Source organism: Thamnophis elegans, chromosome 3 (genome assembly GCF_009769535.1).
Source record: "Thamnophis elegans isolate rThaEle1 chromosome 3, rThaEle1.pri, whole genome shotgun sequence".
Taxonomy (NCBI): Eukaryota; Metazoa; Chordata; class Lepidosauria; order Squamata; family Colubridae; genus Thamnophis; species Thamnophis elegans.
The window spans coordinates 90,483,626-90,497,168 of NC_045543.1; the positions used below are offsets into that span (position 1 = coordinate 90,483,626).

The 13,543-nt window shown below is 36.9% G+C and overlaps 1 protein-coding gene across 1 annotated transcript in view; it reads left to right on the plus strand.

The window, feature by feature from the left end:
• The first annotated feature begins 2,628 nt into the window (after positions 1–2,628).
• FBN2 (fibrillin 2) overlaps positions 2,629–13,543 on the plus strand; it is a 127,441-nt gene continuing 116,526 nt past the window's right edge. Inside the window, exons 1-4 of the mRNA XM_032214594.1 lie at positions 2,629–3,025; positions 5,312–5,394; positions 8,795–8,893; positions 10,583–10,678. Of these exons, the coding sequence (XP_032070485.1) occupies positions 2,802–3,025; positions 5,312–5,394; positions 8,795–8,893; positions 10,583–10,678 (502 nt within the window). The 5' untranslated portion in view covers positions 2,629–2,801. The remainder of the gene's footprint in view (positions 3,026–5,311; positions 5,395–8,794; positions 8,894–10,582; positions 10,679–13,543) is intronic.

The window sequence follows — 13,543 nt, forward strand, 5'->3', positions numbered from 1 at the left end:
GAGTCAGCATATTGCCCCCAACAATCTGGGTCCTCATTTTACCCACCTCGGAAGGATGGAAGGCTGAGTCAACCCTGAGCCAGTGAGATTTGAACCGCTGACCTGCTGATCTAGCAGTAGCCTGCAGTGCTGCATTTAACCACTGCGCCACCTTGGGAGGTGGTCCACCTTGGGCGCAGAGGTAGGAGGAGGACAGTAGCTTTCAATCCACCTTTGGGTTGATAGAAAAGTGTAAGGCTTTCTAGTACTCTGGTGTTGCTTAGTATTCTGGGAGGAATTTGATCCTGTTAGTAATAGTGGAATGAACAGAGGTTTTGGAATAGAAAGCTTGGCTTCCCATATATGGGATCTATGTCCCTCCTGATTAGCTTAGACTTATTTGGAGATGAAATATAGTTGGGCCAGGACACAATGAATTCATCCTTGATAGACAAGGTAGTTCTAAGGTTGGAGATAGCAGTTTACCTTCTCATCAAAAAGCCATCAATGTCCACTCGCCATCTTTCTCTTTCTCTAGTCCCAGGCTAGATAATTTAATCATCTGTATGAGAAGAATTGAGCAAGCAGCTGTTGCTCTTCTCCACATGTTTTGTCTACCTTCTCAAGAAAACAAGATGAAAATAGCCTGTATATATTTATTTCTCCTACCAGAAGAAATAAAAGCTTGGTTTTTTCAGAAGGCTTCTGGTGCTTCAGAGCTCTAAGAACCTGTTTGTATTTGTATTATTTTATCCCCTTATTATTAAAATTTTATAATATTCTATTATCAATGTTTTAATATCGCTAAACTATCTAGAATTCAAGAAACTGAAAGCACTACATTGTACAAATGGCACAAAAAATAAATTCTATTCAGAATGGAAAAATGTTGCTGGCAATGGTGCAAAGAGAAGTCATCTCTCTTCACTGCACCCATTGTCAAGAGACTTCAGAGAAGTCTTACAAAAGACCTCATTCTGATTTGACCCATCCTGAAAGTTCCTAACTTTGTTCTCCCTTTGTTTTCTGCTTCTTTGTTGCTTTCTGCTTCCTGTTAAAACAACGTTGCTGTGTTAAAGAGAAGGGGATGCTTAGGAGTAATAGGTTAAACTGACCCAAGTAGCTCATATTCCAGAGATTGGCCGGGGTTGAGCAGGACTTCTGAGAAAAGATTCCTCAAAAGCATTCTGGAAACTATCTCTGCTGGAAGAGCAAAACATCCATTTTGGGGGGAATAACACCCTCCTGCTACAATGCTTTCTTGAACTTTTTGGACCAAAGGGAGCAGCCAAATATTTTCATACCCTTCTTTTTCAAGGAATTATTGTTCCATTTCCAAGATCATTTTGCCAACAATGGAGTTCTGGACATGGATATTTCTGAAACATTGCGGGGGGGGGGGGGGTTGGGGGTTGGGGGATGACCTTCCCTTGTTCTTGTGTTTGCAGCTGCCAGCTTCTCTGATCAAAGCTGAGCCGGTGCTCTCAGTGACATCAGTGGCAAAGGATGGTGTCTTGAGCCTGACAGATAACTGAAGAATCGTTACGAAATCCCGTTGTGAGTGTCACAGAGAGACCCACAGACCCTGACAAACTACCACAAGCCAGTTGTGTAGCCTAAACACATTTCTTCCAAACTCAGGAAGTGAAGGGCAACACCAAGTTTTACTGGCAATCAATCCGATCCGTCTTTTTATGTTTTTATGGCAGTTGCTCTCCGAGGGTCTACAAGAATTGCGATAGGAAGCGGTGGCAACGAGCGAAAGCCTCTTTTTAGCTCCTTCGTTGGGTAAAAAAGAGGATGCCAAGAGCCGTCGGAGAAGGTACCACGACGCGGTACTCCTGGGACTGAGAGACTGACTGACTGGCGCCCACCTCCTCCTCCGTCAGTCTTCTCCAGCGCCCCCTTCCAACTTCCCGGCCTCAGCTCCTTCTCTCGCATCCCGGTTTCCCAAACTTTCCCCCCTGCTTTCAGCCAATTACCAGCGCCGCGCGGGCTTTCCTTTTCCATCCTCCGCCCCCACCCGACTCTCGGCGCCCCCTTGGCTCAGCCTCCCTCCCGCCTCCAGTGGGCTCCTTTCCCACGTGTTTGGCGCGCCGCTGCTGCTCCCCACTGACAGGCAGGCAATCGCCTCCCCCTTGCCCTTTCTTTCCTCCCTCGCCCAGCCGCGCTTTCCTCCTCCCCTCATTCTTCTTTCCGTACACCGGATCGCCGCCTTTCCTCGCTCCTGGGGCGGCAGCAGCGTAGCAAGGAGTTCCTGAAGCTTTTGTTTTTGCTTTTTTTGCCGCTGGGTTCGCCGCCCGGGTGAAGTTGGCTCGTGTCTGCTGTGGTTATTAGTAACTTTAATGTTTTATTTTTGTGGCGGACAATTCTCTTTATTTTTTCTTTCTTTGCAAAGAGCAGTTTTGGCTCCCTGAGGATTCTTTTCAGTTAGTGTAAAACGACTGGTTCAGACAACGTTTCCCGCCCTCCTGCCTTCCCCCCTTTTCCCCCCAACGGTTCCCTCGAAAGAAACTGGAAGCCTCACTTGTTGCTCTAATTTTTTTTCTTTGGGGGGGGGGTGAAATTTGCGCGCTTTCCAGTTGCTCAGGAGGAAAAAGGGGGAAGGAGGGAGTGAGAAAGATGTACCGCGGAAGGCGAGCAGCAGTCCCCTTGACCGCCACGACCCGCAAAGCGTCTCGCTGAGGGGGCGGAGGGCCAGCAGCAGGAGCGTCGCTCGCTTCGCCGAGGAGGGCAGCGGGCGAGAGAGGAGCAGCAGCGGGCGCTCCCCTAGGAACAAGTCGGACTCAGTGCCGACACCTCAGGAATTCCAGCCGTCCGCGATGGGGAGACGGCGGGCGCTTTGCCTGCAGCCTTATTTCCTTTGGCTGGGGTGTGTGGCGCTGTGGGCGCATGGATCCTCCGGGCAGCAGCGGCAGGGTCGTCCGGCGGAGGGTGCGGATGCTAGCCGCTACTCTATCTTGGGGAGCCTGGAAGGAGGCACAGCGTCCGCCGCCGCCGCCGCCAATCGTGTCCGCAGGAGAGGCCAGCAGGACGTGCTCAGGGGGTAGGAAAGCAACCTTTGCTCGCACCCACGTCCGCCACAGGTAGGCCTGTTTCCTGCAGACAGCAGTGGAAGGTAGTATAAACCTGCGCCTGGATGGGATCACTACAGACGGCAGGTAGGGAGTGGCATGCTGAAATGTGCCTTCCCAGGGATAAAACCGACTAATCCCTGAGCAAAGATAAGGAGGGGACTAGGACTGTAGTCTACCTACCCTTCTTGGCTCTGCTGCTATGCGCAGGAATGTCTTGGCTCTGCTCTCTCCCTTCCACTTATTGTGACCCTCCATCTCTGAAAGGGTTGTCTGAAGTGGTACAATTCAGCCACAGGTTTTCTTCCTCAGCTGCTGTTTGGGGGAAAATAGGCCACAACAGCAATTATGTAGTTGACCACATCTTTTAAACTTAGATATGAACTGTATAGGCCTTAATATCTGAAGGTAACTCACAGATAGAATGGTGCTGTCATTTTTTTGCTTCTGTAACACTTATAACTAGCCATCTTCCACCTTTAAGCATTATTCCACAGTACCAATATCAAGATAGTATAGGTACTAATTTTGTTCCTCCTTAAACAAAGGAGGTTGTGACATAGATTGTAGAATAGAGAGACACTTTGTCTTTAATCCCTTATGGCCTTCATCTGTTTCTAAAACTTTTCTTAAACTTTCCATAGCTTTAGGCAGGTAATTCACCTGCTTGAAATACAATGACCATCTTCATTCTTCAGCCATGTAAGCCTGTTGGCCATTGATCAAGTCTATGTTTTAGGTATATCCTCATTGACTAAAATGCCATTTCAAGATTGTAGTCTTTAAAGAGACAGCATACTATTTTATTCTGTGTCCTTAAAGACTAAAGCAGTCTTGAAATCTACCAGTAGTTACAGGCTTATAGTCCATAAGTCTGTTTTGATGTCACATTTCTGCCAAATTATGTTTTTACTTCTAAACCCATTGTCTTTCTTTGATTTGATTATTAACCTTCTCAAGAACATGGCGAGGCCTACATGATACAGGAATGTCTATGTACCTAACTACCTCAGCAACCTGTGTCCAAACAATTCATTTACCCACAGGTAGCATCAAGTCTGGGGCAAAACCACATTGTTTAAAACACACTTCCACCTTGCTTCGCTAACAAATCTGTATGTCCAAAACTGGATTGTACTTAGGTTTTAAATAGTTAATTGTTTGAAGTATTGCCATAACATTGGCAACACTTCACTCAGTATTTGTGTAATTTCATGACAGAATCTTGCTCACAAGTTTAAATTGGAAGTTCCATATATAATTTCCTTTCCTTTATTCCTATTTGCTTGTTGTGTTCATTTTAATTGTGTTACAACAGCCACTTCTTTATTTTACTTGTTTTCTCAGGTAAAATGCATCATATCTTAGTATATTATTCCCTTTAAAACTTTTAGTCTAAATACTTGGCAAGTATCTCAGTTTTCCTTTTGAACACTGCAATATATCATTTCCCATATTTATAATTGTTATTCCTTTTTAATTTTAATTTTGTTCCTTGTTGGAAACTTTTCATGTATCTTGAGGGTCTGGTGTAAAACTAAAACTAAAAAAAATAACTCAGGGGTCCTTGGTGCTTTCAGAGCTTAGTTGTTTTCTTGCAGATGTTTCATTACTCAAACTAGGCAACACCATCAGTTACTTTTCTAAAAGCCAGTTGAAAACAACAACTGGCTTTTAAAAAACTAAACATACATAATATGATACCAGCAAGAGTACCAAATGTAGTGGATATTATCAAGTTTTAAAGGGTTTTGGTATAGTAAAGTTGAAGAATCATTTCAATTAAACCTGATAAAGATACATGCTTTTTCAAATTTAAGGGGAGAAACTTAAAAGTGCCACTATATAAAATGTGTGACAAATCCTTTCCATTTTAAGTCTTTGTAATGGCTTACTTGCATACCAGTTTGATAGACGCTGTAATTCTTTCTCTTGAGATAGAAATGTTTTGTCAGATGTCTTTGATGTTTCACTCTTTAATAAAAATAAAGTATGCATGGATTTGATCCATTCACAGAATAGTTTAAAATGGAAAACATATTGCTCATCTCCCCCTCCTTTTTTTTTTTTTGCTAAGAAGCAAGTTATTAATTTTTAAAATAATTAGTAGGAATCTTTTTTTTAGAAATATAAAACCTATTTGAATTTGTCTGTCATTGCTATAGACGATACTTTTTTTTAATTCTGTGGCGCAAATATTTGAATGGCTGTTCTAAATGACCTGTGTTTTTGTGTATGTATTTGTTTGCATGCAACAGACCAAATGTGTGTGGCTCCAGATTCCACTCCTACTGTTGCCCTGGATGGAAAACACTCCCTGGGGGAAATCAGTGTATTGTTCGTAAGTGTTCTGGCTTCAGAGTTTGCAATATTGATTTTTAGTAGATACTTATATTTAAACAAAAATATGAATTTATACTACAGTAGCTGAATTGCTAAATTTAGCCTTCAACTTTGAATTTAAGAAATAGCAATTGCTTGACAGTTTCTAAAACAAAAATATGGGCAATGTAAACTAAAGTTTAAAAATAATGTGATAAAAAACTCATTTATGAAATTCATAAATAATATAGTACATAAATGATATGAATTGGTTAGGATATTTGTATTTTTGCTGTACTTAAGTTATAATAGATTTAGATTAGATGTGATAAGCGTATTTTAATAGCTTATCAGTCTTGTTTGGCCAATATTATGTGACTACTTGGTAAAATGGTCTTGGTAAAATGGAATTTAGTTGTTCTATGCCTGGAATTCACCAAGATAGACCTCTACAATCTGTGGTTGAGATCATCTTTCAGCTCTAGAACATTTGAAAAAAAATGATAAAAAGTATTGGGCAGAATATTTTTGATTTCTTCTGGTTTTTCTATTGATCTACTATCTATAGATAATATATAAATTATATCTATTTTGGGGTAAATTGAATTTTATTACAGTGAAATCCTATGTACGTTTATTTACAAGTAATTCTTATTAAATACAATAGGGCTTATGCCTGAGGGACAAACAATGGAGTATATTAAATTATGAATATGTGGTTGCTCTCCTTTTTTAAAAAAATTGAACACAATGGATTGACTTAGGTCAAGGCCACTGCATGGGTGGGGGAAGTTTTCACTACAGCCTTTACCTTTACTATTCTCAAATACATGAAGATTAAAATCATTGGTTCCAGTGAAACTTTTCACCTCTATGTGCATACATACACAAATGTGAATTTTCAGAAATGTAGAATTTGAGAGGATTAGTCTTCTTTATGTGGTGCTGGTTTTTGGTTGACAAATAAAAATCCCAAAAACATTTCTGTGCTACCCAATTAATACATTGTATAAATAGCCTGTTTTATTGTTCATTTTTGTGGTTATCAGAGAGGCCTACCAGTTATTCCACCCAATATAATAACAATTCATGAAGCAAATACTAAGCTTATATACTACCACAAACCTAATATTGTCCTAAATCAAATAGCTAAAAATCACACATGTACAGTGAGGCATAAATCTCAAATAACCTAACAATGTCAATCAATAAAAGAGACAGATCACCAGGAAAGGAAAAAACATGCAGGCCAGTGCAATGACATATAACAGACTCTAATCTACTAAAAGTACTCTACATCTTAAGTTATGTTCATCAGCTTGCACCACTGTGTTTTAGCTTCTCTGTTCCCTTCAGGCATCTGGATATGCTTTTTAAAAAGTGTCCCAAAGATGCTTTTTCAAGAGGAAATGAACTTTCTTTGTGTTTTTCCTTGAAGACATTTTGCTTCTCATCCAAGAACCTCCTTAGATGAGAAGCGAAATGCTAACCTTTGGGTCAACCATGACCTGGATGACTGAGAATCTCCATAGACATTCAGAAGAAAGTCAGCGTTCCAAATATCATGCAGAATTAAATCAGAGTCGAAGGCAAAACTATGCTTAAAGTTCCAATTTAATAAGGCAGGCATGTTGGCATTGTTCTGTGGGATTCCAACTCTGGAAGTTACAGCAGAATCCCACCCAGTTAAAAGTTTATGATCTTGCCCCCAAACCCACAGTCCATCACATGGTCCAATCTTCTTCTTCCACGCTGGCTTCTACGCCTAACTGTTTCCAGTCAGGTGTAAAGGTTTGGGAGAGAAAAGTTGACCTTGAGCTTCTAGGAAGGAATTTTTTATTTTGGAAACAACACATTCTACCCCTTGCTAAATCCCCTCCCCCTTAATAAAAGTATGGCAGGCCAAAGATTCTTAAAGGAACCATTGCAGGCCTGACAGTCGAACACCAATTATCCAGAGTTTGTTTTCTAACAATAGTTGTACCACCCAGAGTGGAGATAAAGGATGCCTGCCAGTTAATAAAATAAAAATAGAAAAATGAGGGAGATGGAACCTGATGGTTGCCAAGAAAACTATCTATGAGCATATGTGAATGTTATATTCCAGGTATAGAAACAGATTCAAATCATTCATTCATTATGGTGACTTGTCTTTTTTTTTTTATGGCTTGGCATTGCCTTCTTCCTAAGGCTGAGAGAGAGTGACTGGCCCAAGGCCACCCAGCTGGCTTTGTCTAGAAGCAGGGACCAGAACTCATAGTCTACTGGTTTCTAACCTGGCATTTCAACTACTACATCAGCCTGGCTCTCAAGATAGATTTGAAGTACAGCCTTTCTACCAATGTCCATAATTTCTTTCCGCCAAAATATCAGCCTTGCCAACTTGTTTGATGGCATTACTCTGCTTAATGCGGCTCTCATTGTCTATAGCATTTAATTAAAATATCCCTGTCTTAAGGGTATTTTGAAATAAACCTCTTTGAACTAATAAATTTCTTTTGAAGAAGTAAAGAAAGAAATCAACTGTAAAGAAAGGATGTATCTATAGTATGTGTTCATGTATATAGTTTGCAAAGGGGCAGTTAAAGCAGAATTAAGATCTCATTTTAATATTTTATAAATGTAGCCAGTTAACTAAGAAAAATATATTGTTCTTTGAAGTGAAGCTAGAAATGCATTTGCAATTAGTGCATCTAAACAATGTCTAAACCTAGTATATCTCAAAAACACATGCTTTGGTTGGGAAAATAATACTACTGAAGGTTGTTTTTTAAAGATATCAGCTGGAAAGCAATAGTTTAGTCCTAGCTACATGTAAGAATCTATCAATAAATCTGTCAAAGTAGCAATCATGAGATTGTGTGGAGAAATAAAACTAGAATTCAGATAAATGGGAACTGATTTCAGTTGACTTCCCCTTTCATATCCCACTTCTGATAGAAATCTTTTCCCCCTGAAGGTGTTCAATGGGAAACTTCCATTGCCTATCATTGATTTTAATAGCATCTTAGGGTAGGCTTATTTGTAGACATTCCTGCCCTACTGATCCCCATATCTCTCAGTCTTAAATTGTCTTGACAATAAAAACTTGATATCCTATTTTTATCTATATAGATGATCTGGATGATTCTGATTTCTATATCGACTTTGTACTACCTGTATATAATTTCTTTGGAGAAGAATTTTGTGTGCTTTGTCCCACACTGAACATTTTAAAGATACTGAATGAAGACTATTGTTTTCATTCTGTTTGTTGAAGCATTAAATAGATTGTAAATGAGAGCAAAATAATAAAAATTCCTAATATAATTAAGGAAAATGGCTACATTCTGTAGTTTTGAAACTTTAAAATCTATGTTTTATTGTTTATTTAACAATGTAATATTGCAAGTCATCTAATATATTATTTTTTTCCACAGCAATATGTAGAAATAGTTGTGGTGATGGATTTTGTTCTCGTCCTAATATGTGCACTTGCTCCAATGGACAGATATTGCCAAGCTGTGGACCAAAATCTAGTAAGGCTTAAATAGCATCATTTTCATTTTATTATACGTAATAAAGGCATTTGCTGTTTAAGGTTAGAGGGATTCCATTTATTCTGGGATTCTGTTTAAAAATAGATAAATAGTAATCCAGTTACTGTCTTTTGAAACTTCTAGTATGTGTCCACAGTTTTCCTACCCTTCTGTTGTGTCTCTTCTGTTGCATGTTGGTTACCCATACCTAAAAGCACAAAAAGCTTAGCACATTATCTGGGTTTGTTCACAGATCATGCTGGGTCAGGATATAATGTTAGTTTATTGAAAATTTTAAATAGCTCTGTTCGTATAACACAGTAATCACTAAATCATGATTGAGAAACAACTGTGGATACACTGTCAGAAGCAAACAATCTGCTTTACAGTATGTAAATATGGATGAACATGATCTGATTCTAATTCTAATTTCACTGTTTACTTAGTTTCTTCCTAGATCTATATGTTTGAGTGCAAAGAACTTTGCAAGCAAGATGTTGTTGACTTTTTGCTATGTTTAATTACCTAAATAATAGGGCTGTGCAAAGTTTCAAACCCTTTTTTTGTTTTGATAGCTTGCATGAAGCACCCCTTTGAAGTTATCTCATCGACTATATCCCTTTCCCCCTTCTTATAGCAAAGTGAATATAGTTTTCCTTCCTGTTGTTTTGACCTCATTCATTTTTGTTTGTGATCATTTACAATATCCCGTTGTTTTACTGAATTTTTATATTGGTTAATAATTTTTATGAGCCACATTGGTTTTTTGATTGAAAAATAAGATATCAATTGTGTTATGTGGTAAACAACTAAAATATGTAACTTGTATACTCAAAATTGCAATAACATGAGTTTAGATGTGTGTTGGAGTGAACTTAATTAAACAAAGTGGAAATTAGTTGAAATCAGAATGATAGAGTTTTAAATTAAATGAATGTAATAAAGATAAAAAAAGCTTCAAAGCATTAATAGAGAACCAATTAAAGATGATTAAAGATCAAGGTAATGTAGTCAAAGGAATTAGTGGAGGAAACCATATTCTAAATACAAAAGAAAAACTATAGTTGGGTTGAGTTTATTAATGCAGAATTCAGATACTCTAGTGTTATTTTGGCAAAGAAATGAAACATTGAAACAGCATTTGAGAAACAAAGAAATAGATGAAATGTGTTAAGGACAAATGTATATGTGCTGAGGAACAGTAAGAAAGAGGCATTAATAGGAAAACTGCACAAAAAAACTGAACAGATAGTCCCCAAAATTATACATACAGTAGCATTTATAAAGAAACATTTATTAATTTACATCCTGCCTCTATTGTTTTTATAAATAACTCAAGGCAGGGAACATAGCTAATACTCCTTCTTCCTCCTATTTCTCCCACAATATCAACCCTCTGAGGTGACTGGCCAAAGTCACCCAGCAGGTTTTCATGGCTAAGACAGGACTGGAACTCACAGTCTCCTGATTTCTAGCCTGATGCTTTAATGACTATTAGTCACTTATACTAGAACCTTAAATCAGTTTAAAGTGAAATCTTAAGCCACAAAAATGCTAATAGATATTATATTTTACATGATGTATTTTTAATGTATATATATATTATTGCATTTCTCAATATTTGTGTCCCTGCTACCTAATATAAAATGACAATTTAATGCACAATTAATTGTCTATATTTTTCTGTAGTACAACAGTGTAACGTCAGATGTCTGAACGGTGGTACCTGTCTAGATGACCAATGCCAGTGTCAAAAAGGATATATTGGCACTTACTGTGGGCAACGTAAGTAGACATTTGGCAGCTGTGATTTATTTGAATTATTCCTGTCATGGATGTAGCATAGGTATTTGCTTAGTCTTCTGATATTTTTGAATGGCTGCTATTTCATCTGGATATGGAAATTGTGAATTTAGTGCATTTTTCATCTGTTAGGTTCAATGGATAGTCATGAACAAACATGTATTATGTAGATAGGGTAGTTACAGGGAAGACATATTTCTCTCAGATGTAATTATTATAAAAACACAGAGATGTATTTATAAGAAGCAGTAATAGCATTAATTGTTTAAGCACCATTAGAATTGTGAATTAAAGTACTGGCAGTAAGTAGGAATATTTTGAATGAATTTTTACATTTCAAGGAGTCCTTAATTAAGCAGACTTTTTAGTTTATATGTAAAAACAATAACATTGTTATATATTTTGTGTTTTATGTATATATATCATCTGAATTTCTGCTGTTCACTTCAAATGCTACAGCTATGCTTCACATTCTGGTGTTTTTCAGAAAAAAAAATGATAATAATAAGTACTTAATAATACTTAATAATAAGTCCTGATGGTTTGGTTTGTCAATATGGCACTGTAAAGTCTATGCAACAGCCTTTTCATTTGGAAAAGATTTGGCATGTAAATTACATTAAAATGCCTCAAATGTTAAACTTATGGCACTCATACTCTACATGTAATCTTCATTTAATGTCTACCTACCTGCATAGTGAAATAGAAATGACTACAATACTTACATGCACTGCTGATTAATGTAATAATTGAAAAGTGATTGTTGTCATTTCTTTGGAACATATAAAGCCATGTATAAATAAGTATAATGGAAGTTTGAAAACTCTACATTTTATAAATTACAGCCTGCAGCAAATGACAAACTGTGACTTAAGGAAGCACAGGGAAATTGGAGTGTTTCTTCATTCACTGAATTTACAGCTCAGTCTCTGAAACAGCTAGTAATTGATAACTAATGAAATAATAAATGCATTTTTCTCTTAAAGGTTATAAAATTTAAAAGTTTCCAAAAACTAATATAGGCGGTGCTAATCTGGTAGCAATTAATTTTGTAGAATGTACAATATTTTCTGAAGTATTTGCTTAGCTGATTGTGTAGAGCAAAGCAACTTAAGGAATCTACACTAGAACATTTAGAAACTTCTTTCTCATGATATTATTAATATTTGTAAACAGGACCTATAAAGTATATTCTAAAAATGTGAAGCCATGGTTGGATATTACCTCAATAAATAGAACGTGGCTCCAAAGTCCTATACTCCCTCTTTATATTATAAATTCAATGTTTCCTTTCGGGTTCTTAATCAGTCATTAATTGCCCTTAGACCGGATTCCAAACACACATTTTAAGAGCAAGTTAAAGTTATAAAGCAATAATTTGCAGGTTCTGATAAGTGGTAAATAATCTATGTACAAAAATTGAAAAGTTTTGTAGAAGTGATGGAGCACAAGAAGAAGACTGGGAGATGGAGCTTTTTTTAAAAAAAAATCAAAGGATTGATTTTGTTTCTGAAAAAAATTCTGGTTTATTGTTGTCGGCAACTTGTTCCTTAGCTATAAGAATAGAAATATATGATGTAAGCAAAATACAGTTATCTATTACTTGTCTCAGAAGATCCTGTTTTATATCTGTTGCTCTTTTTTCAACCTTCTTTCTTTTCATAATACAGTATTTGTATTCCCACTACTTTTATATTAGCTGTTTCATGCTATGTTTCTCTACTAGTTCATTGGTTCTGATTAAACTATGCATCATTTCATTACTTTGTTTCTTACTGCTATATCCTATTTTTGCTGTTTTGAGTTGGAGCACCATTTTTAAATGAAAAAAGTACCAAAATTCCACATACATGGTCTTAACAAATTTGTGAATTGTCATTAATTTAATTTATCAAATTGATTATGACCTATTACACCATTAGACAGGAAAGTTTACAGAATTCTCAAAAAAAACCCATTAGAAATGCATAAAAAGACAGCCTCAGACTAAATCAAGCAGAACAATAAACCATACAATGCAAGAAGGGCCCCATATGTGCATTAAGAAACACATTAACCCAGGCCTTGAAGCAGAGCCAGCTCTTAGGGACTTTGTGAAATTCAGGGAGATTATTTAAGGGAAGAGAACTCAATGAAGAATCAACATGGTTTGTGTTTAAAATTCTTGTATAGTGGTGTTACAGAAGAATGGAATATCCTGAAGAAGGGCATGGCTGATTAAAATGAGGTCAGGATAAAATTATATTGTAACATTTTGTGGCAATTCCCATTTGGAGTCATTGAATTTTAGTTCACAAGTATTTAGAGAGATAATCTTTAGATTATGACAATATAGTTATTTGTTACATAAATTGTTCAGTTGCTGCCATAATTCACTGTCCTACTTTATAATTTATTATATAAAAAATAATTGTATGGTAATTACCAAACAGCAATCATTCATTCAATGAGATCTAATTTCTTTTTTCCATGTTTAAATAGTCCCCCTCCCTTCTTTCTACTTATCTGTTCTTTTGGCACAAGAGAATGAATGCTTTCAATAGCTGATCATATGCTGTTTGAGCCTTTAGTTGCGAAAATTGCCTAAAATACTCAAACCAAATAACCTTTAGCTTTTTCTTAAGGAAGTTATAAACGTGTTATAAATGTATCTGTTTTGTAACAGTGAAATACAACTATTATGTATGCATCATTTTTTCATACTTTGTAGACTATTGGAGCAATTGTGCATACTGCAATGAAGGATTAATTTTGAATTTATAGGCAAGTATTGCCTTTTTAAAAAATGTCTTGGAATTCAACATGTCTGCTATAGAAGTAATACAAATTTGTCAAGTTCTGTTATTC